General features: G+C 49.8%; 11 protein-coding genes across 11 annotated transcripts; 7 read left to right on the forward strand and 4 right to left on the reverse strand.

Annotated features, from left to right (window-relative positions):
* Nucleotides 1-1,311: 1,311 nt before the first annotated feature.
* PFICI_03437 (uncharacterized protein) lies at nucleotides 1,312-1,728 on the reverse strand (the record flags this gene model as incomplete). Its single annotated transcript, XM_007832018.1, has 1 exon — nucleotides 1,312-1,728. One exon carries the CDS (start codon nucleotides 1,726-1,728, stop codon nucleotides 1,312-1,314), a length of 417 nt encoding a protein of 138 aa, XP_007830209.1.
* Nucleotides 1,729-3,433: 1,705 nt separating this feature from the next.
* On the forward strand, nucleotides 3,434-4,537 carry PFICI_03438 (putative L-asparaginase 3; the record flags this gene model as incomplete). The annotated part of the gene is made up of 1 exon (XM_007832019.1): nucleotides 3,434-4,537. The coding sequence occupies one exon, from the start codon at nucleotides 3,434-3,436 to the stop codon at nucleotides 4,535-4,537; it is 1,104 nt and encodes a 367-aa protein (XP_007830210.1).
* Nucleotides 4,538-5,277: 740 nt separating this feature from the next.
* PFICI_03439 (uncharacterized protein) lies at nucleotides 5,278-6,099 on the forward strand (the record flags this gene model as incomplete). The annotated part of the gene is made up of 1 exon (XM_007832020.1): nucleotides 5,278-6,099. One exon carries the CDS (start codon nucleotides 5,278-5,280, stop codon nucleotides 6,097-6,099), a length of 822 nt encoding a protein of 273 aa, XP_007830211.1.
* A 482-nt stretch (nucleotides 6,100-6,581) lies between these two features.
* PFICI_03440 (uncharacterized protein) lies at nucleotides 6,582-8,241 on the forward strand (the record flags this gene model as incomplete). The annotated part of the gene is made up of 3 exons (XM_007832021.1): nucleotides 6,582-7,187; nucleotides 7,341-7,604; nucleotides 7,675-8,241. The coding sequence occupies 3 exons, from the start codon at nucleotides 6,582-6,584 to the stop codon at nucleotides 8,239-8,241; spliced, it is 1,437 nt and encodes a 478-aa protein (XP_007830212.1).
* A 693-nt stretch (nucleotides 8,242-8,934) lies between these two features.
* Nucleotides 8,935-10,479, forward strand: PFICI_03441 (uncharacterized protein; the record flags this gene model as incomplete). The annotated part of the gene is made up of 5 exons (XM_007832022.1): nucleotides 8,935-9,238; nucleotides 9,356-9,440; nucleotides 9,491-9,663; nucleotides 9,728-10,111; nucleotides 10,223-10,479. 5 exons carry the CDS (start codon nucleotides 8,935-8,937, stop codon nucleotides 10,477-10,479), a joined length of 1,203 nt encoding a protein of 400 aa, XP_007830213.1.
* Nucleotides 10,480-11,234: 755 nt separating this feature from the next.
* Nucleotides 11,235-11,993, forward strand: PFICI_03442 (uncharacterized protein; the record flags this gene model as incomplete). The annotated part of the gene is made up of 1 exon (XM_007832023.1): nucleotides 11,235-11,993. One exon carries the CDS (start codon nucleotides 11,235-11,237, stop codon nucleotides 11,991-11,993), a length of 759 nt encoding a protein of 252 aa, XP_007830214.1.
* A 681-nt stretch (nucleotides 11,994-12,674) lies between these two features.
* Nucleotides 12,675-13,652, forward strand: PFICI_03443 (uncharacterized protein; the record flags this gene model as incomplete). Its single annotated transcript, XM_007832024.1, has 1 exon — nucleotides 12,675-13,652. The coding sequence occupies one exon, from the start codon at nucleotides 12,675-12,677 to the stop codon at nucleotides 13,650-13,652; it is 978 nt and encodes a 325-aa protein (XP_007830215.1).
* Nucleotides 13,653-18,386: 4,734 nt separating this feature from the next.
* Nucleotides 18,387-18,812, forward strand: PFICI_03444 (uncharacterized protein; the record flags this gene model as incomplete). The annotated part of the gene is made up of 1 exon (XM_007832025.1): nucleotides 18,387-18,812. The coding sequence occupies one exon, from the start codon at nucleotides 18,387-18,389 to the stop codon at nucleotides 18,810-18,812; it is 426 nt and encodes a 141-aa protein (XP_007830216.1).
* Nucleotides 18,813-20,046: 1,234 nt separating this feature from the next.
* Nucleotides 20,047-20,811, reverse strand: PFICI_03445 (uncharacterized protein; the record flags this gene model as incomplete). The annotated part of the gene is made up of 1 exon (XM_007832026.1): nucleotides 20,047-20,811. One exon carries the CDS (start codon nucleotides 20,809-20,811, stop codon nucleotides 20,047-20,049), a length of 765 nt encoding a protein of 254 aa, XP_007830217.1.
* Nucleotides 20,812-21,772: 961 nt separating this feature from the next.
* On the reverse strand, nucleotides 21,773-23,343 carry PFICI_03446 (Exopolygalacturonase X; the record flags this gene model as incomplete). Its single annotated transcript, XM_007832027.1, has 4 exons — nucleotides 21,773-22,359; nucleotides 22,431-22,733; nucleotides 22,816-22,941; nucleotides 23,007-23,343. 4 exons carry the CDS (start codon nucleotides 23,341-23,343, stop codon nucleotides 21,773-21,775), a joined length of 1,353 nt encoding a protein of 450 aa, XP_007830218.1.
* A 902-nt stretch (nucleotides 23,344-24,245) lies between these two features.
* PFICI_03447 (Iron-sulfur clusters transporter ATM1) lies at nucleotides 24,246-26,110 on the reverse strand (the record flags this gene model as incomplete). Its single annotated transcript, XM_007832028.1, has 2 exons — nucleotides 24,246-24,310; nucleotides 24,379-26,110. The coding sequence occupies 2 exons, from the start codon at nucleotides 26,108-26,110 to the stop codon at nucleotides 24,246-24,248; spliced, it is 1,797 nt and encodes a 598-aa protein (XP_007830219.1).
* Between the last annotated feature and the right edge of the window lie 1,286 nt (nucleotides 26,111-27,396).

Here is a 27,396-nt window from a genome sequence, read left to right on the forward strand (position 1 = left end):
ATCCGCGGCCCGGCCGTTTCGCGGTGGGTCGAAAGGTTCAGTCATAGTAAAGGGGCGTCACCAAACGTGGCATCACGAACTATTACCTAACACTTTGGGTCGGATGGGTCGGATGAGTCAAGGCGAAAAGCGCACAAACTGCACATCAAGCACTTGACGTTTGTGAAATTGAAGCAGCATCCAACAGCTTTGGTGTATTTGCTGCTTTGATTTTCTGCGCTTCGTTCGTCCTCCGCTACGTTAAAAGATTATTTCACTGACTATCAAACCTAGTGTCGCAATATGCAAATACCATGAGTTTCATTTGGCAAATTGCAGGTGATCACACAACACCTCACAAAATCCACCAGAGTCAGCAAGGATCACCGCATGTCACTGAAGTTCTGCTTTGTTAAACATTCCCTGCTTGCTTTTCCTTTCGTTTTTCTCAGCTTGATGTACACGTTTTTGGTTGTCTTTTGACATCAACTGGATGTGGTAATCGGCCCAGCTTTAGAGCCAACCGACTGAGAGCCAAAAATGCAAAAGACGGGGTCGATTTGTTGACGGCGCCAGCTGCTCATTTACGCGCGCCATATTGGCAGAGTTAAATATGTGGTAATATTAGCTGTGCAGCTCGACTTAACTGGGCTCACATAATGAATGGCTGAAGCATATATGAACGGTAATTGAATAGCCAGGTGTCTCATAGATTAGTAAAACACCTCGCAACCGATCTCGACTATTGCCCCGTGGGATACTTGGAAGAAAAAAGAATATTGGAGAAACAGAGTCTTTGGGCTGGTAGAGCTGGTCAGTTTGGGCAATATCATGATGGACTTTAATGGTCGTTCCATGCCAGTAGACATATCACAAAGTCACCTCGGGGAGCAAAGGATAGGACTAAATGGCTGACATTTCTCGCAAAGTACACGAGCATTCACGGGATACCACAATCTAAGTCGCAAGTCGTATTCTGGCAATACCTTCTACATGTTGGTACACTGGATATATTTGAAATGACAGATGAGGGCATGCTTAATGTGATTGTGCTGTTATCGTATGAAAGTCTAGCATCGCTAAATCCAAGATGTTCCCTCGTGTGAATGAGGGTCTGCCCATGCGAGCTGTGAAATAGGTTATTGACTTGAATATGATTGAATATTTTATGGTTTCAAAGCTGTTACACCCCCAGAACTACAAGTTCATAACTATTAGCGCTCCCAATGGCATGGGCGATGCTTTCTCTAGATCATTTTCTACAATGTTTTGTATATGTATGTTTGTATAAGATCAACCGTAAAGTTCTGCTGGTCATTTGATGAAACGGTGCTACAAATCATACTTCTTTGCCTTCATTTGTTGCCATCTTGCTTGATGCACCATGGTCGAGACCTCGCTGCATTGGCCACTGAGCTTGATCAAGGCTGAATCCTCATCATCGTCCTCTGACGAACAAGAATGAGATTCCATCTTTCCCCAGAGCTTATCAGCATGACCACTGAGAAAAGAAATGAGGTCATCCAAGGCCTGCCAGCCATTCTCGTCTATTTGCCGCAGCGATGCCAAATATTGCGTGGTGACCATGAGCCGGTCAACTTTGTCAGAGCTCATGTTACGTTCGCGCTGGACTGTACGCTTGATTGATCGAGCTTCGTCTTTAATCATGCGATTCAACATTTTTGAGTTGTTGGCCCAACGCTGCCACTCGGGTGCCGGGCCCTGGGGAACACTCGCTAATGTCGACATTATTGACACGTATCTCAAGCAAGAGGGGCGATTTCAAGCTCTATCCGTATGATGTACGTGCGATTACTCGAGAACAGTCCTTGCGCAGAACGAGATGACTGCATCGATGATTGGTGTATTAATGACGTTTCTTTCTCTTTGTTCCCATCTTCGTTTTGTATATTTTCCGCAGCCAGCGACAAAGTAGATCCATTGTTATTATCGTAATTCCTTATTGTTTGTACTCATAACAATGCACCATTTATCAAGACACTCAAAAGCGGTCATTGATGGTGGCCTTGCTCTGGCATAGCCCCCACACGGCTTCGATTGTGAAAAAAAAAAAAAAAAAAAAGTTTTTGAAAAATTTACGCCGTCTTGTCGCATTAGCTATTTCATCAAGAAGCTCTTGGGTGTCGAACCGTCCTACTCAAATACCCAACTACTTCTTTTGGAAATACAGCCCTTGAGTGCCCAATGGGAGCACTGGCTTTCCGGGTGGGTGTATTTGAGCCATCTAGAAGTTGGCCACTACACCAGGGTGCCGCATAACTATAGCGTGTAAGCAGAACGAAGCCAACAAGTGGGATCGCCGCTGACTGAACACGGAGGTCCAAGCGAGATACTTTTGGGGCGTCTTTCGAGTTAGGCATAATGTAGTACATAGTAGTATCGCCAATGCTTGGCTGTGGATTTGCAAGCCGGTATCGGGAATGAGCCGAGGATTTTGGCAGACAAATTTCTACCTCATTCTATGTTTCATACTCTACCTAACCCCCGACATTTCAATCAATGAGCAATTGATCTGGATACGGAAATGGTTCAAGCAGCTTCAGAGACTTTTAGAGCGACCAGCCACCTTCGGAATGTAGACCCGACATGCAGACTGATTGAGCCAAGTATACTGAGAGGTAAGCAGCATCCACGGATGATAAGGGAAGGCCCCTGCATTCGGTATCGTCGGCATCAGCCGAAATGCACTCGGTCCGTTGCCAGCGAATGCTAGGCCCCCATACTATGCATGCCCACGGGGGAGAAGTTGCGCTCGGGAGTTTGTCAATTGCTCGACTGCGGAGACGACGACGATCCGGCACCCTGAAAATGTTCTTTGAATCTTTGATTATGAAATTGGTTATTAACCACTCTTATCGTTGTTGACTCTTCCCCATACGAGGGGATCGGGCGCTATAGTGCCAAGGCCGCTAGCGCTATCGCAGCAATATTTCGTTCGGGTCCCTAAATGTAGCAAACAATAGCGCCTTGTCCTGGTTTCTTGTCCAACAACTTGTTGGTCAAAGTCGAACACATCCCGAATGCCCCGGATTTTCGTTCCTTTGATTGCAAAGATGATGAGCAAGCCAAGGGCACGTTTCTCGCATGGTGCCATCTTGCCCTTGTACTTGATGTCATTATCAGGAACCATTTTGTAAAATGCCGCAGTCATGGAGTGACACCCCTCACCTGTCAGAGAGTAAAGCCACTCACCGAGTCCCATTCACTGATAAGGATTCCTACCCATGAGCAAAAGAGTCGAGTGCGAGGTTGGAAATCGACGCGGGTATCGGTAACAGTTTCTTAGTAGTTTGTCTAGGTATAGTAATCACCAGCTTGTGATGCGGTGAGCATATAAGCATCATGGGTTCCCCCAAATGGAAAGAGTTCGACTGCCAACTCAACTTGCCTGTCAACCGGTGTTCAGAGCTGACAACCAAGCCACTGTCAAACAATGTTGTCTTCCAAGCTTCTCTTGGCTCTCCAGGCTGGCCTTGCCTTGGCCACGCCGATGCGAGTATCAGCACCCCCGGCTGCCGCCCGGTTGACTGTCCGTGAGGAAGGGGTGTACAATGCTAGCCACCCCAACATTACCATTTTCGCGACTGGAGGTACCATTGCTGGCAGCGCGTCCAGCAGCGACCAGACCACTGGGTACCAAGCGGGTGCCCTCGGTGTCGAGACTCTGATCGCGGCTGTTCCGCAGCTGTGGAACGTCTCCAACCCATCGGGCATACAAGTTGCCAATGTGGGCTCCGAAGCCATCACCCCGGCGATCCTGCTCAACATGACCAAGCAGATCCAGGCTGAGCTTGACAGCCCCTACTGCCAGGGCGTTGTTGTCACGCATGGTACCGACACCCTCGAGGAGACGGCCTTCTTCCTCGACCTCACTCTCCGCACCGAGAAGCCAGTCGTCATTGTGGGTGCAATGCGCCCGGCAACTGCGATTAGTGCCGACGGCCCCATCAACCTGCTCGAGGCCGTCACTCTTGCCGCGAGCGAGTCCGCTCGGGGCCGAGGTGCCATGGTGGTGCTGAACGACCGCATCGCCAGCGCCTACTACGTGACCAAGACAAACGCCAACGCCGTCGACACATTCAAGGCTTACGAGCAGGGCTTCCTGGGTTTCTTCATTGACATCAAGCCCATATTCTACTATGCTTCTGCCCTGCCAGTGGGTAAGCCATACTTTGACCTGTCCAACACGACCGTCTTGCCCCAGGTTGATATCTTGTATGGATACCAGGGCCTGAACCCGGCTCTTGCGACTGCAGCTGTTGAGACTGGTGCCAAGGGTCTCGTACTGGCCGGTATGGGCGCCGGAGGCTGGACGGATGACGGGTCCGAGGTCATCACCAGCCTGATTGCCGAAAACGGTACGGCCGTTGTCGACTCGCGCAGAACAATGGACGGCTATGTCGAGGCTGCCGATACCGAGGGATACTATGGTGGCGGCTGGCTGAACCCGCAAAAGGCCCGCATCAGCCTTCAGCTCGCCATCAATGCGGGTTATGCTGATGCTCAGATGAGGACGCTATTCGAGTTTGCTGGTTAAAGAGTGACCGGGTGGCAGATGAGCCACGAATATTATGATATAATGAACAAACACTACTAGAACTCAGACCTCGAATGAGGAAGACTAGACATGATTAATATTAATGTTTTTGATGATTTTGATTGCCCGAAATCATTGAATCAAGCATAGATTGAGCGACCGTGTACTGGATGGATACCTAGTATCTTGTAAGCTATAACACTTTTCAAACGTGGCAAGAAATTGAGGGGGGTGTGTGTATTCTGTCAGACGCACCTCGGAAACATGCGGCCGAGGAAGAATTAGGCAATTATAATGATTGGTACAGGTGATTATTACTGGACCGTCAGTGATTGTAGAGCTGGACCACAAATAGAAATACAAAGTTGCATCCATTCAATCATGATGATTTTGCCATTTGGTATGTAGTAATGATACCACGTTTCCACTATGTCACCTTGAATTGGACAGTCGCAGCTCCTTGGCCCGTGCACATGACGTATCGTGCCTGCAACCAAGACTCAAAAGGCTCCAGCAACTAGTATAACCTCACTTGCCCTCATCAGGCAGCTCAAAATGCAAGACGGGCTGGGCAATGGAGGCAGAAATTTGTACATAAAGGGCTTTGCGAAAGAGGCACTTTGTTTATTTGTTCTTGCTTATTGGATATTTTCTCTTGAGTATCCAAAACACCACATTATTGTCTACTAGTCCCATAACCGTCTGAGATTGGGAGACTCTATCTTCACCTTTTAATAATAATGGCACCCACGCTTAGACAAGAATCTCAAAATGCCCACAAGACCGTCAAAGTGAGCAATGAACGTTTCGAGATCTTTCAGAAATGGTTAGAATCGTCAAACTCCGAGTCTGAAGAGAGAAAAGCAGCAGAGGCAGCGGCAGCACGATCAATCGACGGCCTGGCGCCGACAGGCAACAAGGAAGACGCCGACAACTTCATATGGCAGACCTGGGGCGATGTTTTCCAGATCGCGCAGCAGATCCCCCATGCCAGCCCCGCTCAGGACAGTCTCGCCCAGATTCTTGTACAACTCACACAGCTGCCCGACACGGACAGGAAAATCGACTGGACGGATCTGCCGCAGCTTGGGTGGGTTCTCCGAGACTGGTTCAACTTTACGCCGTCTGAGAAGCACGCCAATGGTGCCGACGAGATATTGAGCGCCTGGGTAAATGTGAATGCTTTCTGGGCGCGGCTGGGCGGTCTCGAGTGTCTGAACACGGTCGATATCACAATCTGGACTCTGCGGCGGACCTTGGAGGAGGATCACGATGACGACGCCACAAATTTTCCCAATGTCTTTGACTGCCATGTACTCACGGCTGCCCAATATGTTGAGCAATCGGGGCCCAAGCTGAAAAAACTCATTCAAGATGGATGGAAACCACAGGACAATGAGGCACAAATGTTCCAGGGTGGCCCCCTCTTTGACGGGCCTACGGGCCTAACCAAGGAGCGATGGCAGTTCTGGGCATCGCGATTCAGGCATACGGCGGAGAAGGCTTCAGGCAACGATGCCAAGTCAGCTGCTACACGCGCAGCAGAGTTTTTAGAACAGTGAGAATCGCGACAGAGCCGAGTGGGGAGGAATAAAGTTAAAATCTCGGCATTCTAACTCTTGAACTACAATATTTGCAACATGATTTACTATCGTGAAGAGCACAGGCCGATTTTCATCAGGTCACGCAAGGCAAGTGTTGGAATTTGAGGCCAGTGCTCGAACCGAGTAAGCCGCCCACTAAATAGATAGCCTGGATGTTAACATGCGAATGCCATCGGTTGGTGATGAGATGGAATTCTGTATTTGGTCAAGACATTAAGCCAACAAGCACCTCGTATGTGGAAGCTTATTGTCGGTAGTTCACGGGCACATATACTATACTGATTTGAGATGGTCATGCGGAAATGTACCCGAGGTGCAGAGAAGCGAGCCAGACCCGGTTAATTCCCGCCGCATTCCATTCTTAAACCACCAAAATCTTACATGTTCCCCCGAATTATGTTGTTGCTCAAGCACTCTTCATTGTACTTGTCGAAACGAGAATGGCATCTCAATCTCGAAGCCACGAACTTGTGAGCCGGCGCAGTCAAGTACCACCGGATCCAGACCCGGCGCCGACTCCGGCTTTGCCGCCCATTTCTCACCGGAAGCAGGTTGCGGTGCTGTTGTCAGCCTTTGGCACTATAGCTCTCACTATAGGATACAATCAATGCTTTGGCGTTTTCCAAGAGTATTACCTGTCATCCGCCCAGGATGTCTTGGTGCCTTCTCCAGCATCAGAGGCCTCACCACCGACTGCAATGCTGGCTTTTGTTGGCACGTTATGTTATGGTCTCACTTGGAGTGGCGGTATCGTGGTTAATCCCGTCATTTCGCGCATCGACCACGGAAGCTGGGCATCAAACTCACCAACGAGTAGGCTTTGGCGCCGTCGCATATTGCAATTCCTGACTCCAAGAATGATCACCGTATCTGGAGTTTTGATCATGTCCACAGGCTTCGCACTGGCCTCGTTAAGCCACTCGTTATGGCATCTCCTGCTTACTCAGGGCTTCTTGGTCGGCGTTGGCATGTCCCTATTCTACTTTCCGCTTTTGGCTCCTGCGCCCGAGTATTTCACACGGCACCGAGCTACGGCCATGGGATTTGTAAGTTTCCACTCATGATTCGATTTGCAAATTTCAAGAAGGACTACACTACGCCTATCTGACGCAAAATGAGCGGGCAATGCTCGAATGGATTACAAAATTTGCAGGGACTGTTGTTGGCATTATTTCAGGTGATGTTACTAACTCTCCTAGATCCTGGCTGGAGCTGGCGCCGGAGGTCTCGTTTTTTCGCCAATAATACGTGCGCTTCTCAGCTCGGTCGGCGGCCGTTGGACCCTCAGAATCTATGCACTCATTAATTTGGCTGCCGGCATTCCCATCGCCTGCTCAGTCCCTCGAAGTCGATTTGCTCCCGCCTCCGCAGTGGAGCGCCCAGAGAGGCCCAACACCCATGTCTCTCGAGCCTTGGGTTCAAGACCAACGTTTCTCTTCTCCGTGGTGGCGGCGTTTCTTCAGGTCGGTACTCTGAAAAAGCCACAGTAGATACCTACATGAGAACTCATGTCTAATCCTCCCCGACTACTAGGCTGCTGGTGCGCAACTCCCACTGGCCTTTATACCCTCCTATACCGTAACTCTTGGGTTCGATGCTGCCAGGGGGGCCAACCTCCTTGCTGCCAGTAATGCAATAAACTCCGTCTCCCGCATCTTGACAGGATATGCCGGCGACCGCCTAGGTCGGCAGAATACCCTTCTCCTCACACTTTTGCTCGCTGCGTCCAGTGTTTTCGCCTTTTGGCTCACGAGCGTCATGGCAACCTCGTCATCGTCCACCTCGCTTTGGCTGGTCTTCATTGTCATGTATAGTGTCTCAGCTGGTGGATACTATGCCTTGTTCCCCGCTCTCATTGCCGAGGTGTTTGGCATCCGTCACTATGCCGCCGTGAACGCATTTATACTCTTCGTAAGAGGGCTGGGTACCATGTTTGGCAGCCCTGTTGGCGGTAAGCTACTTGGTACTTCAGGTGATGGCACGCGAGGGTATGCCAGTATCGCATACTGGGACGGGGCACTATTGCTGGGCGCCTTTGCGTGCTGTATTGGAGTGCGATGGGCCGAAGGGAAAGGGAAGGGATGGAAGTGGGTTGCTTAGCACAGGACCGCCTTGTCATCATTCTATCGATGCTGCTGTCATTTAAGTCCGAGTCAGCAGACTTGAATACTCAAATCAGCCAAAATGCATCCTTGAGATAATCTTGGCAGGGTTCTTAAGCACATTCTGTAGCACTCCACTCATATCAAAATATGTAAAATACGGGCATCTGGCTGAGACATTAGCTACTGCAAAGTACAGGCCCAATGTCGCCAATGAAAATTCAAGGAACCAATTTCTCTCATAATGTGCTTTACTGCAATCGCAAATGATCGAGTCATCTGTGTGGCCGATGTCTGTTGGAGGCTAGGGGGGACCAAGAGCATGGTTCATGCATTGGAAGTACTTGGTATCACTGCAGAACAAGCTCTAATATTCTAGTAACTATACAGAATATACTAAAGAGGGGTTATGCTGTATAACCGAGAGTGATGTAGATTGCGATCTCGCTAAAGCGGCGGCAGTTCACTCTCGGAGCCAAGATATGCAGACTGCATTGCCGACGTCTGGATCTATACCTATAGTGGCGTATGCCGTCATGAATGGAGCCCACGCTTATACGCCCTTTCCATTGGACTATAATCATGCAGTCATCTTGCTTATAGACTCTGGGCTATAAAGAGGGGGTTTCGACCAATTCTAAACTATCATTATTCAGATGTCTACTTTACAAGACAAAAGATCGCGCCAAATATGCCCACAGATAATATCAAATTGCTGAAGTCTATTCAGAAGGATGACTTTCCCACGGAATCGGATCGGTTCGAGGCCAAAGAGGCTGCCCGGGCTCTCCTTAGCCGACTCGAAACGCCTTTTGAAAGGGCATGGTCGCTAACGGCCGAGCAGCCAATGTATGTCGCTGGTCTTCTCCTGCTCAAGGATCTGGGGATCTGGACCAAATGGGCCGATCTCGACAGAGAAGATTGCCCGGCCGCATCAAGGTCCTTGACGGATATTCTGGCAATGTGTACCACCGCTGTCGAACCGAATCTTTTGCGTAAGTTATCTATATAGACACAACCTGTTGATTTGAAAGTCAAAGACCTGCCCATCTAATCCCCAAGATGGACTGACACAGGACGTATATTGCGGCATCTCACTGCATGTCACGCAGTCGAGGAAGTCGATGTCGATACTTGGAAGCCGACTGCTTTCTCCCTTGGTATGGGAGGTGAAATCGGCAAGATGATGCAGATGACGTGTGTATTCATGTCCTTGAACCAGTCCACTGTGCTGATATTATTCGAAGCATTGATCATTCGTGGCCCAGTGGTCTGCATCTACCCAAATTCCTTGCCAAGGTCGGCTATGTGGAACCGCTTAATCTCAGCAAGTTTGACAACTACACCGACGTATACGGGCTTCCATATTGGGAGCGATGCGAGAGAGAACCAGAGATTGGAGGGAGTTTTTGGGCATTAAGTGAGCCCTTTCTTACACTGCTTGGTACGAATTAAGAACGGATTGAGAGACTGATCATTTACAGTGGGTGGACTGACCGCCAACAAGATGGACTGGACAGCAGTTTATGATACGAACCGTCTTGTCGACGGTGCGGATATATCTTCGGCCCAGGCACCACCTCTTTTTGTCGATGTCGGTGGACTGCACGGCTTGGACACAAACCGTCTCCTCGCTCGTCACCCGTCCCTCCCGGCCGGCATCCTCTTTGTGCAGGATCTGCCCGGAATCGTGGACGCCCAAAACGAATTGGACCAGAAGGCTGTTCATGAAGGGAGACCGCGGCTAGACTCGCGTATTTCACGCATGAAGCATGATTTTTACAATCCGCAGCCTCTGCTTGGCGCCCGGGCCTATTTTTTGCACGCTGTTTTACATGACTGGCCAGATGCCGACTGCATCCGCATCTGTAAGTACCTAATTATGCGAATCGTCGGTTCATTTCTTCTGTTGCATGACGTCTCGAGCATAACGAATGAATCCTAACAACTATTTTTTGCGCTTGTCCTGCTGACCATAGACTTCGTAGTGGAGCGCATCAGGGACGCCATGACGAAGGGGTACAGCAAACTATTGATCTATGAAGTTGTCTTGCCACCCAAGGGGGCCACATCCTTTGCAGGAGCCATCGATATGTGTTTGATGACCATGACCTCGGGGAGGGAGAGAACAGAGGCAGACTGGAAGCAGATGATCGAGGCCGTCAGACTCAGAGTGGTTCGCATCGATCGACACGACAGGGCGGTAGAGAGCGTAATCGAGGTTGAGCTGGCTTGAAATACACTCAGCATTGTGTTTATCTCTATAAAAAGTACATCATGCATTCTGCGAAGTTCATACCTACCTAGTACCTGCGGTAATTCTTTTCAGTCAAGTGGTCAAAGATACTCTATAAGTGTATATTCTCTTTGCTTTATGCTGCAGTGGTATCTAGAACAATGTCCAAACGATGGGCCCTAATCGTTCATTTTAGTACCTTGGCCTATCCTAGGACCGGATACAACGTGACAGCTTTCCGATAACTATTCCTAAGGCACAGTGAACCAGTTTCGACATATTGCTTTCATTTATTATGGCACGTATAGCTCGCGGATCGAGTCTAATTCCTTCCTGATTCGTACCAGCATGTCTACTGGTACAGACATCAGTTCCGAGCAGTTTCTACACTATTAGGAAATCGCCAAACTGAAACAGGAAGTCTATCGGTTTTTCATTCCGATATCATGATCTTTACCTGCAATCGAGCAAGGTTTTTCTTCGCACCCTGTTCCTCGCCGATTTGGTAAGAGTGGCTAGTGTGGCGGGGCCGGTGAGCGGTCGAGTCGTGGGCTTATCGCTTTGATAAACATCATTGATCCCAGAATTTGAGACCCTGCCAAACATTGCTCATGTTTGCAAACTCCCCTCTGCTGTTTATCAATCTAGTGACCGACAAGCAATCGCCTTCGTTATAACCTTCACTTTAGGATCCTTGCTCTTGTGCAAAACCTTTCTGCCAAGGAAAGCCATTGCCTTTGACCAGTGTGGAGAGCATGTCTTACTCGTCTACCGAGGCCTATGAGTGGTACGAGAACAAGGAGTACAATATCAGAAGGCAAACTCTGCCCAGATTTGAGACAGACGAGCTTGGGAAACTCATCGTTACACCTGGCGAGGTATACTGTCGTGTTCACGTCGATGACGAAACTGACAACCTCTGCCACATCGACAAACGGTTCTTTAATCGAAGCAACCTTTGTAAACACATCAGAGTTGCACATGGCCTAGAAATCGCGCCTCATCCCCTCGGCGCCTTGTCTGACCGCAGGGACCACGCGGCTTTTGCATTCTATTATGGACTTCTTAAGCAAGCAGCTGGGAACAGCACAGTTATTTCCACTTCAAAGGGGGGGAATACGGCAGCCAATTTCGCCGAAAAGCGTATGGCCCACGATAACAATGATGGCGATCGGGAAAACATGAGGGGAATACCAAGCTATGCTCCGGGCGTCCGGTGTGCGGGATGCGAGGGCTCGTCTCGCCCAAGCCGGGCCTGCCCTACCACTGAGAGGGACGAAAGCTGCTTGATATGGGCAGCATACGCCAAGTCTATTGCCGGTCCCGCTGCGGCCCGCATAGCTGCCCAAGAAGTTCGCCTTGCCTCTGATTCCTCACACCAAGTAGGCCGTGTGCATACAACAGATCCATATCATGCTGTTTATGCTGAGAGGAGAGCAAAAGATGTTGTTTCTGCTCGACAATATTATCACCGATTAAGTGAGAAACTGCGACCTGCCTCAAAAAAGCTCTAGTTGGCAAAAATAATGCTATAAAATTTCTACCACGAAGCAAGACACTTGTCCCCACGATAAGGACTGAGGCCGATGGAGGATTACAACAGCATCAGTTGCAACGGCAATTTTTAGACTCACCAAAAGTCTGGTACTCTGAGATTTCTTTTACATTTGCATTGTAGCTACACGGACGATTTTCTCATCCTTTGCTTCTAATATGAAGCTATTGTTGCAATCTACCCAAGATACCTATTCCTATTCTATCTTCATTTTTGCTCTCGGTCCGTACAGCGGAATTCCACCGGGGCTATTCACGAGGTCTACCATTCAACAGGCCGCCTCCAGGCAACAGCAAAATTTTAAAGACCGAAATGGCCGTCAACAACTCGTTAAAAGTTTTGGACCTATCCTCTCTCACTTTGGGTGCTTGTAGCATCAACCCATGAAGGAATGCTGACCTGCCTCCGGATTTCGGTATTCGCCGAAACTTCCGACACAGTTGTCTTCATTTTGTCACCCGTGTCCAGTGAGTATAAAAAGACTGTTCAGGATTGTTCGCGAGAATTGCCGACAGGATCTGTCTGTTTTCCCCACCATTTAGTGAATGAGCAAAGCCAGCCAACTTTTATAATTTCACATTGTGTGTCCAGCCAAAGCCTGCATCAATTGTAGGAGATAATCAGAAACCCAATCATCATCATGAATTTTCTGCGCAGTCAACTCATTGAGACACGAAAACTGCCATATCCTGAACGCTCATATGCTGGAAAGACCATTGTCATTACAGGCAGTAATACAGGTCTAGGCAAGGAGGCAGCGAGGCACTATGCACGCCTAGGTGCCAAAAAGCTCATTCTTGTGGTCCGTAATATCGACAAAGGAAAGGACGCAAAGGAAGACATTGAGACCACAGCGGCGCCAGACGTGGACATTGACGTGTGGAAGCTCGATCTAGCGAGCTACGACGACATCCGAGCATTTAGCAGTCGCCTAGAAGCAGAACTGGATCGCGTCGACATATTCCACGCCAATGCCGGCCTGGTCTCTGCAAAATACTCTCAAGTCAACGGCGTCGAGACCAATATTTCCATCAACGTCATCTCGACCTTTCTGCTGGTTGCGTCCGTCATGCCCAAGCTCAAGGCGTCGGCGGCAGAGTTTGGTATTCGCCCGACCCTCACCATTACAAGCTCCGGTTCTCACAGGCATACCCAATTCCCGCAAAAGTCGGAGCCCAGTGTATTTGCTTCGCTCAATGACAAGAACTATGCCAACGGTGTCCACTGGCGTGAGCAATACCCCATTTCCAAACTCGTGGGCATTTTTGTCGCCCGCGCCATTGCGGAAGAATACCCTGCAGATTCCTACCCAGTCACCATCAACCTCATCAATCCGGGCTTGTGTCATTCCAATCTGGCACGTGAGGCGGAGGGCATTCAGAAGTTTGCATTTTCTGTGACCAAGACTGCTCTTGCGAGGTCCACCGAGCAAGGAAGTAGAACGTTGGTCCATGGAGGTAGTCAGGGTGCCGAGTCCCATGGGAAATATCTGGAAGACTGCCGAATCACCGAGCCATCTTCTATTGTATTGGAAAATAAGCAGGTTCAAGACCTCTTGTGGTCAGAATTGCAAACCCTGTTGGAGGGTATCGCGCCGGGTGTAACGAGGAACTTTTAGATCCATTTATTTCACCCGAATTGGTGTAAAAGTCTTGCCCTTGGTAAATACGGCTGCGTCGGAAATGAATACCAGTCTCCATGATGGTGCTTGGAGGCAGAACTAGATCAATGTTTCTCGGGTGGAGTTTGTCCGGTAGACTGATGATGAAGGCCCCCAAGTATTATGGCGATGATAATATCTAGGTACAACATAGCCGGATCGTATATGTACCTAGGTATTATTCCAGGTCTTTTACTAAAGCAGGAAAGTGGGGGCGACAAGACGCGGATGGTCAACCATATTTCCTAGATTGGAGGACGACAGTTCATGTTATTGGCCGAGGCCACTTATTCCTGGTAGCAGGAGTCCCGCATAGCAGTCAAGGTCCTTCTATGGAATATGATACTTTTCTTTTCATCAAAGGAATACATTTTTTGAACGGCGACTGTGGGTGCCTGCATTTGCTGTGAACCATGATGCGGGCCGCCAGCGTAGATATCATCAATTTGACGTCGCAGAACATGGCCCAAGTCATATGCCCCCATTCGTTTCGAAAAGGGGATGGCTGCCACTTTCAGATATTCGTTACAACCGAGTTCTCAATGAGTATCCGCCGGGTTGGTGAATGAACAAGCGGACATTGATGACGCATGACGACATCAATCGTGTAAACTATGGCTGCATTGATACTTTACCCAAGCCGAAACACAGCGACATGTTGGAAATAAGCAGTTTCCAGATAATTGCACGTATATTATAGTGGGTGGCGCGTGGGCACGGTGCCTCTACCTACTTCCAATTCAACCTCTACGAAGCAGATTGCACAAGTGATGATTTAGTAGAGTCTCTCTACCCTCGGACTAGACTGTGTCATCCAATGAATGCTTTTGCAGGGCTGAAGTGCGCCAACACGCTCATTATCTTACTACAACAACTTACCTTTGCATAGGAGCATGGTACTTGGTATCCTCTATTTGGGGCTGTCTCGGGAAGCCTTGGGCATTGGTTGGCTTGATTCGCTGAGGTCTTTAGTGGCCATTTCCGGTTATCCCCATACTGTGCTGGCTGCATTTGCTTGTCGTCTCTGGATAGTCACTCGACTGCAAAGCCGCTGGACCATGAGAGGCTTTCTCATACCTGTCGAGGGCCATCCGTCAGTTATGTGGTGTCGGACCTCCAGCCCTTCCTCTGCCTGCTCACTGAGATTACTTTGACGTAAACATGGCGCAGCAGTAGATAGGGTTAATTGATGAGGTAGGTGGACTACTGGTACTATTGTTTAATTCCGGGGGAATAAAAAAGAAAAAGTCTATTTTATGCCTATGTTAAAGAGATAGGATACCCCAAGCAGATGGAAATGTCGAGCAGCACCGGTCTCATCGGCGCAGGATCGAACCGGTGGCACTAATAGCAATGGCAGGTCAAGTTTGAACCTGGAATGGGTAAAGATGCCCTACTAAAACTACTAGGTAGCGCACTGGTTTTATTAGAGAGAGACTAGATTCACCTACTACCAGCTACTACTGCTGCCACCCAACCACCAAACAAGGTCAGCCAGTCATCCATACAGCCCAGCCCTATCCTCTATTACTTCCATGCCTTTTCTTTCCGCGAAATTTTTACATGTCGATCGCGTCCTGATCGATCAGTCGATTGGAAACCATTGGGTTGCGGGCAGCCAGAGGTAGGCAGGGCATGCAGATCTAGTTAAACTAGGTACGGAATACTACATTATGCACCCTCAATTGTCTGCTGCAACTCATATATGCATTCACTCACACATCAGACGAATTCCGCGCCGGAAACGCAACTGGTCTTGGTATTCTTGTCCGCGACCACGCATCTGGCATGACTTTATCTGGATGGAAGACGCCGGCGCAGACAAGGTCCGGTCTTGGAACATGGATCTTACAGGACTCGGCAGAGGGTAGGTATTCCGTACCGGATGTAAGGGACTTGACTCTCGCAATGTTGACTCGGTCATGCCCTTTTAGAATCTGGCCGGCAGCGATTGCTCACAATGGAGCAAGTGCGTCCTTCAGACGACCGGACGGGGGAGGGGGGAATCTGTCGTTGATCTACGAGGTAACCAGTCAGGCCGCTGGACATTGGCATGACACCATTGTGCTGATCGAGGTGATCCCATCCCGCAATGCATAAATGCATCGAGATGTTCTGAAACCGAGGTGCCGAGCCATTGCCGTGGGACCATGGGCACCCAAAGTCAAAGCACGGTTGTTGGCATTTGTCAATAATCTCCATGCTTGCCTGAACACCGTAGATTGAATGTCTGAACAAACCCCAACTGAGACGAAACCGGTTGTTCTTTGCGAGGTTCATAATATGTACATGGTCCCAGGTAATAAATATAAGATGTGTGCGCCCCACCGGCACGCACGAGAAGGAACACCGGGGCGATGAACGTTGCGCCTCTTGATTTCCCGTCTTTGCTGCCCGTTCCAAGTCCGTGGTTAGGCGAAGTGCTATGTATTAATCGCGGATCTGCGGACGGACCTTTGTGGCCGTACCTGGGCCATGGGGTCATAGTGAGGAACACGAGAGGCCATCATCCTACTTGGGTTTGTATCTCTCCCACTCTCCCTCTCTGAAGGTCTTTGATCTCCAAGTGCTCTTTGGGAGAGTAGGTACGTACCGGATCAGGGGCACGAGCCAGGAGCCCATTTAAAGACCTCGTGGCAGATGGATGCAGAGAGGGCAACCCTGGGCAGAGGGAGGGGACTGCAAAGGGGCCCCAAGAACACCCCTGCATCTCCAGACCGGGGCCCTCCGATGGCTTCCAATTGGGCCCAAGCCAGCTTGGCCAGCTGCCAGCTAACCGTGATAGCACACGAGGTCTGGCAACGTATCACCGACCTTGTTAGTGGTAGGTAGGTCACCTAGCTGCTAGGTGCATTTTACACTGGGGCACGCCATCTCTTGCTGGAAATCACGCCGAGGGTTCTTCCCTGCGTTGACAGGGGCAATTCAGGGCACCCGAAGAGCCAGAACAGTCCGTGATCAGTGCGCCGGAGCACTAAAAGAATGACCCCATTTTGCCACTGCTTGCCTGTCCCAGCTCCTCTTTCGCCTCTCAAGCACAGCAGTCAACAGTTTGCTCTTTGGCTGTCGTTAGTCGTCAGTCGTTTGGCAACACCAACAAGGTTTACGGCGTACTTCCCTAATAAGCTCAATTGCAGCGTGTGCAAAGGACCGAGCAGACATTGCAGATCGGGAGATGGGCAAGACGGCGGGCGGGCTCAGACAGCACATCTCCTCATCCTTGTCTAATTCACCAGAACCAGCCAACAGCGCTCGCAACGCAAGCCTATCGCGTGCTGAGCCGTCTCATTGCTAAATCTGCCCGTTGGATTGGGGTTCTAATCTCGATGGCCCGTCGGTCGCATTGATTTGCGACGGACGAGCTCTCTGCGATGATTTTCTGGCGCCACTTTGCCCGCTGGGCCCAACAGCTCCAACTCCAGCTCCATATCCGGTTCTATACTAGCAACTCTAGCTCTAGCTCGAACCAGTGTAGTGTAGCTCCAGTTTGCCAGTTCCTTCGTCTGTCCGCTGCTCATCTTTCGACTCAGCTTGTCTGCTGTCTGGCTGGTTGAATGGGCTGGTATGTAATAGTCTGGCTGCATGTAGGCCGCGAAAGGTCCAGACGATCAAAGAGGTAGAGGAAGACTGGAAGAATGCAATGAAGCATTTCGATTCATGCAATGTCACCATTCTAGTGTAGTCTAGCCCCTACCCCCTTTTTTTTTTTTTTTTTTTTTTTCTTCCCCCTCTCTTTTCCATGCTTCTGCCATTCAACCGCTTGTAACAAAACTGCTGCCCCGCTGCCGACAGACTTTCCCACCGACACACCACTGGACCCCTCCCGTTTGTTGGCATAGATTCTGGAACCTTTGCCTAACACGGGTGGTGTCCCCTAGGGCCCCTGCCACTTCTGCCCGCTATCAGAGGAGGAGACGAGAGAGATGTCCGACGGGTCCCAGGTCGACAACCAACGTGCGCCCAGCCGATAGACAGGTACGATCACTCTTTCGGGTCAAGTCAATCATTCCCTGGGACAAGCCCACACTTTTTTTTTCTTTCTTTCCTATCCTGCTCATATCCCTCCCCTTGACCCTGTTCTTTTCTTTCCCAGCTCAGTCCTGTCCCCAACCTTTCCTATATTGCTTCCACGCCCCCGTCCACATCGAGCGAGGCGAGCAACAGCTGCACGCGCGTGTGTGTGTGTGTGTGCAGTATATCTCTCCAAGACATTCCAACGACATTGTCCTATACACTCATTTCCTACCGGACACTTTCTCGCTGGTTTTTTCAACTCCAGGGTTTGAAACAACAACTCTAGGTTAGGGAGCAGCAGGACAATTACAGAAAAGCAAACTATTACCATCTCGCTATAATACAAGAGGGCGGCATTGATCAACGCTAAACCGAAACACCCGAGACAAGCAACAACACATCAGACGAAGAAGACTGGGGATACGTATATACATACAAAGCCACCATCTCCCGCAGTACCGGCTCGTCTTGTCCCTTGCGGTTCTCGGTGCACCGTAGCAGCTCCTTGTCATTCACGTCTGTGACGATTCACAAGAATACAAGAAGAGAACAGAACGGCGCAAGAATCTCTCATTCCATCTTCACCAAGCTAGAAACTATACAAGACTATATAGACGACCGGATAGCAAATAACGCCGAGTAAAGAGTAGAAGAAGAAGAAGTAACAATAACAACAACATGGGTTTCTTCGACAAGATTCAGGCAAAGCTTGAGCTTTACCGGCTCGAGCAGCGTTATACGCGCAACCGCAACCGACGCACCACCTTTACCAGCAATGCAGTCTACGTGGACGGTGAGTACGTCTTCAACAGCCCAAACACCACCGGGTCGTCTTCTCGCAGCGCTGCGTCGTCGTCACCAAACTCTCCCTCAGAATACGACGTTGAAGAACGCCAACAACGACCACGGGAGAAGCAGTCCCGCCGCCGCAAGAGCATTGAGGAGCCCCGGTCACCGGCTTTCGACGTCGAGACTCCAACGCTTGCGCAAAAGAAGAAGCTCAACCGATTCTCCTCCATGCCCGGCTTTGGCAGTTCGCCCAAGACGAGCGGTGCCGTCGACAGCTGGAGGATGAACACCGTCGACGTCCGCGAAGTCCGGTAGAGGCCATGGACTCGAGAAGAAAACAAGGACAAAAAACCAAAGCAACAATAAGAAACGAGCGGGACTCTTCCTCCCTAGCATGTGTTGTCCATGAGGACAACTTTGTCACGATTATGACACATTTCAACTTTCCGAACATGCCAGCTTTTCGTTGGATATATTATACCATTTTCACCTTATTCTTTCACCAGGTCATCTGGCCGGGTAGCATTGCTACCGGGATGACCATCCTTCTCGCATTAGAAGGTGCTCACGCAGATCCCTCCGCGCATATCTCCCGTCCGAAGCCCGGGGCGGGAGAAAGGAGCGATCAACGCCGCCACGGTGCAATATCGCGGCGCGGTTTGCCGGCTGCCAAAAATAGGACCGGCTCTGCCTGCCTACGAAACGTCGTACCATTTACCAACTACGATCTATTAAATACCCCAACAACCCTAGTTCCATTCTCTTCGTTTCCATAACACATAAGTATGCCTAGAAGAACGCATACTGGAAGCATGGGCGACAGCATTGGTCGGGCGACGATATCATGTCGGATACACATGAAGAGATGGAAGAAACCCGTTTTTTTTCCTCCTCCATTTTCGTCATGTATATAACAAGTATCCTTTTATTTACGACTGAACATGACTCACCTGAACCATATCAAAATGTGTAAACCCGTTCCAAAAGACTGTGCAGACTTGTACCGTTCACCAATGATCTTTGTGCTGTAATACTTGATATTAATCACTGAAGACGGGCGACCGATCAATGGATTACCATTGCCACTACAAAGGGTGAATCGCCATACTCCATTGCAGTGGTGGAAAACATGATTGAATCAAACTAAAAACGGCAAACCAAACATTCAAACTATCCTGAAGCCGTGGATGGACAAATCCAGGTATCGATCTGATTTATCCCCCGTCCATAACTGTGTGAATCCCAACCGGGATCCTAAGACCAAAATGCAAAGTGTTCATAACTCCTGTCTTTTTATCGATTATTCGAAATCATTCAATGCATCGCCCTGAACCGCTGACCATGAAAACGAAGTTTTGAGGGACCGACCATGCCAACCGATTTTTCCCAATCCATTAAACACACCCGATCACCAGGAATGCAAGCAAGACCCAAAACAAACATGAGAAGGAAGAAAGTGATGCAAATACCTAATGCCACCATGAAGGACAATACTGAAACCCGCCGGATTTCCTCGCACGCCCCAAAAGAAAAACTCATACGAGACGGCTCATTGCTCGTCATCATCAAAACGCAGACGTATCGTCACGACTGCATGGTGATCGAGCTGGACATGCGGGGCATCATTGTCGGTCTCCCGGGGTGCTGGTTCGGGTTCAGAATACCACCCATCGTCGGCAGACATGTAGTTTGGCATTGTGGCATATGGGCTGGTTGGGGATGCAGAGAATGCTCTATTCTCCAAAGCGTGTCCCATGGGAGTCGTCGACACGGGCACAGACGTTGGGTTTGACTCTTCCGGGGCATGAGGAACGTGTCTGTGGGTGGCCGGTACTCTGGTATTCATAGGAATTTCGACTTGGGTGTTGTTATTGACACTTTGCTCTGGCGACTGCAGAGCTGGCCTGGCAACCACAGCGTGTTCAATGTGCCAGGTTCGGGGCACGTCGTCGCCGTCTCTGCCCGAGTGAGGAGGCGTCGGCTGATACGCCGTCACATAGTCTGGGTCCAGGCCAGTGTACTCGAATGATGCCGGAGCAAAGCCAGGTTGGTCTAGGGCGGACTCATCTTGCGTCTCATGCGACGGGTCTGCGCGCTCCTCGCAGTCTGTTGCCAAGTCGAGAATCATACCATGAGATGATGATCCCCGACGTCTTCTGGCGGGCATCCGGCGTGGCCTGTGCTTGTGTCCTTGATTTGGTGTTGTTGTTGATGATCCCTCCACGTTTGCTGCATTCCCGCCCAGTGAGTGGTCTTGGGGAAGAGCATTCATGTCATGGGGAGAGCGGAGCCTGTCGTCTACATGGGACGACATGATGACAATATGTGAGCAGAAAAATTGAGAATATTCCTTGAGTTGAAACGTCGGGGATATCAGGGGAATGGATAACGAAGAGCCACGGATAATCTTGTTTATGAAGAAGCGTCCTTGACCACGAGAAGGAGTTTGTCATGTGAGCTGGGAATTGGGGGAAACCACAAAACTTGGCTAGGAGCGGGGTGAAGCTGTTATTATATAAGGGCCGTAGCTGCAGGTACACTACAAGAGGGCGGTGGTCGATTGGATGCCCCCAAATTTTGAGTTCACCGAGGGTTCGTAGTGGCGCCGATGACTTCCACCTTTGCGGCACTGCCAACAATATCCAGCTAAACGAATAGAACTTGTTCCTCATATTCGCCGTGGGTATTTCCATGCCACTGTCCTCAGCGAACTAGCTTCTAATTCAGTTGATCCTTTCTCCGACAGTGCAATCTGCTGTGAAGGTTGGCAAAAAGGTTATAATTTGGAGTCCGGGCTCGGCTCGTCTCTCCGGCGCCGAATTAATATAAACTCGGCATTGTGCCAAGACCCAATCAAACTTGATGGTGAGTTGGGAAACTTGCCCATCCAACATCGCCATATGCCCTCAAGGTGTCTGCTTGGACGGATATGCCTTCAAATCAAGGACAGATTCGGCTGCAGGTCCTTCTCATATGAGTGGTTGCCTACCAGGGTATTACCTGAGATGATAATTACTGTCCCTTTCTCCGACTCATCACATGAATATGGAAGCAGAAAGAATTTTTGTGTGACCCAAGAGACTTTTGTCCAGAATTACAGGACATCTGGTTTCTATCACTTTCCTGGGTGTGTAATCATTCATCCAAACCAAATCCTTCACGGTGGTAGTGGGATATTTACTCCTGCGGTCCTGCGTTTGCTTTATCAATGTGATGTATATTATTGTCTATCAATAAATCCCATGGGATCATAATGTTGTGTATCATTCCAGAACTTAGTTGAATCCCTTGAATACAGTCGTGCACTCGACTCCATCCAATGAGGTTTGATTAAAGTTGAGACAATAGACCTGATTCGTGCCATTGGGGCTCAGCACGTCAAACTCGGTCGATACGATATTGGAGCAGGCCGTCTCGGAGCTGCAGGCAAACGTCGCCACCTGCGGCTGGTACTTGCTACTCGTTACGCCCTTGAAGTTGTTGAAAACGACATTGGTAATGGTCAGCGGGCTGGGGTACTCGAGGCAGAGGGTCAGGTTGCTTTGGCCGTAGCACTGGTCGACCTCGATCGAGTAGTCGACATTGTCAATGGTCCAGTCAGTGTAGGTGATGTTATTGACGCGCCCGTCGCCACCTCCGCCCTGTAGATCGCCTGACAGAGCCGAAGGGGTGTTGGGCCAGATCTTGATACGAGCTCCGTCCGTCGCATTGTGCATGGAGATGTTGGCGACGTAGATATTCTCCACAATGTCATAGTGGCCGACATATTGTCCTAGTGAGCCGACACTGATGCCGTGGCTGCCGTTACAGAAGAGCGACTGGACCAGAATGTTGGTTGAGTTGGGCTTGAAGGAGACGCAGTCTAGGCAATGTTCATTAGTCACATGGGGGCACAGAAATTACCAGGACAAGTAGAAGAAAATCGCAGCTCACCATCGCCATTGTTGATGACCGAATTTTGAATAGTGATACTGTCACTGCGGTATGTATCCCACCCATCGGTATTTTTGGCTGTGACCGAGGCATTTCTACTGCCTCCAGCAATATTGATATTGTCAAAGACAACATTGGATGAATTGGCAATAAAATGGTAGTACTCGGGCGAGTATCTCAATACCAGGTCGGCAATGATACTGTTGTTGAGACCGTCAATGCCAAACAAGACTGGCCGCAAGGTATAGATATTTGCGGCATAAGCCTCGTACCACACTTGCCCGTTGCCGTCAATGGTTCCTCCTGAAGATTGATGGATTAGCTCAAAAGTTTGACCAGTAGAGTTCAACGGTTGAGTGACGCTTGTCATGTGAGGTTTACGTACCTCCGTAGATGAAGACGTCGTTGCCTCCGAGCTTGAAAAACGACGTTACATTTTGAAAGACAAATGGGAAAGAATTTGCCTGCCAATAGTCGGTGTCATTGGTGAAGAGGATCTTGCCCTGGATGTCTGAGGACAACTGCGTCAGCCATAATGTATTTCTTCAGCTTTGGTTTTCCTCTAAAGATACTCACCAATATCAATGGAGTTGAGAAAGGTCCAGTCCATGGCCGTTCCGATAATATAGGTATCATTTTCCCGGAACACAACATGTCCCCCGTTGTTGCATTCATTGAAGGCATCCAAGATGTAGTCCGAGTCATCCGTGACACCATCCCCGTGGCTCTCGACAAAGCAAGTCTTGCAACGCTGCTTGGGATTTGGCGGTGCCGTCGAGGGTGTTTCGGGTGAGTATATGATGTCTGGGCGCGGGGACACGTGATCGTCTCTCTTGTGAACGCCCTTTGAAGATGGCGAAGCCGTGGCCGAAGCAAGAAGCGGCAACACGCCGGCGAACGTCGAGTACCTCATTATCACGAACCAATGAAACTTCTATCGTATTTACAGGGTGTTTCAAAGTCTTTGCTGTAGTGGTAACAAGTTTACAGGTCCATACAAGAGCACAATGAGGCTGAGAGAAAAAGACACCTGGACCTCCTTGCTTCTCTGCTCGCATCAAGGCCTATTTATGTTGCTCGCGTGGGCTGGCCATGGCACACCGACCCCAGGATTATAATGGACTCGCGGTACTCGGAGATGAGGCATCGCAAGCGAACATACAACCGATTCCATGCTAGTCAGGATGTTTCTCCGCATGACGGGCAGGGCTGCCAGGGCCTTCCCCAACTGCAAGCGTTCAAAGCCCCTCACCCAGCGCTGCGGCACGGTCAGCACAGGGGGTTCTTCGTCCACTATAAATTACGGTAACGCGTGAGCTATGCGGATGGGAATCAACCCCATTGGTGGAATATGTCCTTCAAGGGCTCCCGCCAGTTATACGACCTTACGCTATTTATTTCAAATGAGAGGATCATCACCATTCACTAGGGCCCATTCAAAGACGTCTGCTGTCATTTGGTTACTGGTATATTGAATAATGATGAAGAGATGATAATCGATATGCAAAGTCCCATGAGCGTCAATATCTTTGCAATCTAGAGCCGTAGATGACAACTTTCAACTGTGATGATAACACTCACCGTCATGCAGCTGCCAAAGCCACATCGATACCTCGGACTTTTTTTTTTCCCCCTCCCCTCCCTTGGTAGACCACCACGTGCTTGTGTAGGAATTTAATGATAGAGCCATTGGAACGAGATGTCATATATGTGTGTTTGGGATTTGCATTCAGCGAGATATTTACTACATGTCGTTTTACATTTCAAACATGCCTTGCGGCCTCACAACTGCCTTTAAATCTCTACAATGTCGGCTTATTCTTTTTTATCTCCCACAGCAGCATCCTTTACATCGTCGGTACTGAATAGAGTTTCTTGGGCTATCGTCATGCCAGTCAGTATATACAAGCCAGTAAATATGGGAAGAGGGAGGGGGTAATCGACTTACCACTCCAGAGTTCCGAGTACAGCCCGCCACGATCAATGAGCTCTTTGTGCGTGCCCATCTCGGCGACATTGCCCTCTCTCAAGACGATGATGAGGTCGGCGTCATATATTGTCCTTAGACGATGTGCAACGAAAACACTTGTTCTAGCCTTTTCTTTAAGAATGCTATTGATGTTTTGCATGAGCGTTTGCTCCGTGTGGGTATCCAGTGCACTGGTTGCCTCGTCAAAGAAGAGCAGTGGCGGATCCTTTAGTATGAGCCTCGAGACAGCCAGGCGCTGCTTTTCGCCACCACTGATCATCATTCCTCTCTCGCCCACCTTTGTGTCGTAACCTGCAGGCCAACTGGCGATGATGTCGTGGATCCGCGCTCTCTTGGCCGCTGCGATGATCTCGGATTCGCCGGCAGCCATATTGCCATATTTAATGTTGTGTCCAACCGTATCATTGAAGAGTGGTGTATCCTGGGGAACAACACCAATGGATTGCCTCAGCGAATCAAGAGTGACGCTCTTGATTTCTTGGTCGTCAATGAGTACGCGGCCGCTGTCAACGTCATAGAAACGGAATAGAAGTCGGAGCAGCGTAGACTTTCCACAGCCACTGGGCCCAACTATGGCAATCTTCTTGCCGGCGGGAATCGTGAGATTCAAGTTCTTTAGAATTGGACGATCCTTGAGGTAGCCAAATGACACATTCTCAAACTTGATCTCGCCTCCCTTGACAAGCTGGAGTGGTTTGGCATCGGGGAGCTCCTTGATGGACACGTTGACCTTTTGTAGATTGAACAGTGTCTCCATGTCTAGAAGAGATTGCCTAAGCTCGCGATATACGGATCCCAAAAAGTTCAGTGGCACAGACAGCTGGAAAACTAGCTGGTTCACCATGACCAGGTCGCCCACGGTCAATGAGCCGGACGCCACACCGTTGGCTGCAAGGTACATCATGGCTGTCAATGCGCTGGAAAATATGATGTTCTGGCCACTGTTCAAAAAGGCCAGCGAGGTGGCGACCTTTATGGAGCTCTTTTCGTAGCCGAGTAAAGCTTTATCATAGCGCGCAACTTCAAACTTTTCATTATTGAAGTATTTGACAGCTTCGTAGTTGATCAAGGAATCAACAGCAATGGTTGAAGCCTTGTTGTCGGCAGCATTGGCCTGTCGGCGAAACTTTGTTCTCCAAGCGGTTGTCCAGATGGTAAAGGCAGTGTAGGCTGTCATGGTCAAGGCCGTGATGGCGGCAAACTGTGCTCCGTATTGGTAGGTCAAGATGCCGCAGACCATGGTGATCTCCAGGGCCGTAGGCAGAATGTGAAAGACCATACTGGTCAAGAGGAAGCTGATGCCCTTGGTACCACGATCGATGGCCCGGGTGAGACCGCCGGTCTGCTTTGTGAGGTGGAAGTTGAGATCCAGCCTCAGCAGATGATCGAAGACGTTGGCCGCGACCTTCCGAATGGCCTTTTGTGCCACACTGGCGAAGACTGCATTTCTCAGCTCTTGAAAGACGGTGGCGCCTATCCTCGTTGCGCCGTAGGCCACAATCATGCTGCCGGCAATCATGGCGGCATTACCACCCATAGCACCGACATCGATGTTCATGGCATCCACAATGCTCTTGAAGTAAAAGGGCACCTGTACATTGAGTACTTTTGCGCCGATCAAGAGGGTGACAGCTAGGCCGACTCGAAGCTTGGTAGACAGGCTGTCCTTGGGCCACAAGTAGTGAGCCATTTCTTTCATGATGGCCCAGTCGGCCTTTCGCTGCTCCTGCGCGCTCTTCTCTACCGTGGCCAAAGGGTCCTTGGCGGACGTGGCGGGCTTTTTGGGTGTCTCGGCGACCAGTTTCTGTACATCCTTTTGAGGTGCGTTCGTTGTCGTCGTCGTCGTGGTTGTCGTTGTTGACGCGTTATTCGAGGCATATCGTTCAAGGGCCAGCCTCTGCGATGTCGCAGCGAGGGGGACCCGGGTGGGAGCTCCGCAAGGCCGCCGAAGCAGTGACAGCGACTGAGGGACCAATTGGGCCCTGAAAAGTCCGATACATGTCGGGCGCGAGGTAGGAGCCCTCCCAAGACTCCTGACAATCATTGCGTTCATCCCTCGTGCGCAGTCATTGTTGGGCAGGTAGGTCTTATGGCGGGGCTTCTCTATCGATGGCGGGGAGGGAGGGAGGGAGGGAGGTAAAGAGCGGGTAGGTCTTGGAAGATGACTGCCGGGCCTTCGTCGGTCGCGTCGTACGGCGAATACCCTAAACTGAGCCTATGCACTTGAGAGCCAAAAAGATGCTCTTGGAATATACAAATGCAAGTATATGAAGTAGTTTTTGGGAATTGGTGTTATACACCTAAATGAAATGGCGAGCAAGGAAGGTATGTAAGCCATGCCGCCGCGAGAATCTCGAGCTCCAAAGAGCTTCGCAAGCTGGAAATTTGCGGAGGACCCTGATGTCAGCTCAGCCCCAAATTGCACAATCGCGTCCATTTGAGGCACATTATACTAGGATAGGTGATTCTGGGCGTCAAGGTCGTCGAGGGGGCCGGGTATTGCAGGACGCTAGAACCAGGCTTCTGGCAGGGGAGAATTGCGCAACCAGAAGTCTCAATTACTAGCTAGCAGCAGTGCTTGTGTTCCCTGGAGCCTACATTACATACCTACCTTATTTATCGGTCAGTAGCAGGACTAGGTAGGTACACGATAACACCGGTAGTATGTAGTGGATGCAATGTAAAGATACCTTGGACCAACTCGTCTCAATCTTTAGTGTTAATTCAAGTGGAATATGATTTAGACATCCGAGTATTTGAATGAGTATCTACTTGTGTACTATGCATACAGGTAAATACCTGACCTATGTAGGCACTCTCTCGTGCACTCTGTCGGCAATGGAACCCAAAAGTCTTTGGTGGGCACGTGGGGAAAGCTCCAGTGCGGGATGTCACGTATTCTGAACGACTATCCGCAAATCAGTCTGAGATGCTTCTTGACCGACATGCGATCTTGCAGTTGTCGTGAACGTCCAA

Source organism: Pestalotiopsis fici, assembly GCF_000516985.1.
Source record: "Pestalotiopsis fici W106-1 unplaced genomic scaffold PFICI_Scf_2, whole genome shotgun sequence".
Taxonomy (NCBI): Eukaryota; Fungi; Ascomycota; class Sordariomycetes; order Amphisphaeriales; family Sporocadaceae; genus Pestalotiopsis; species Pestalotiopsis fici.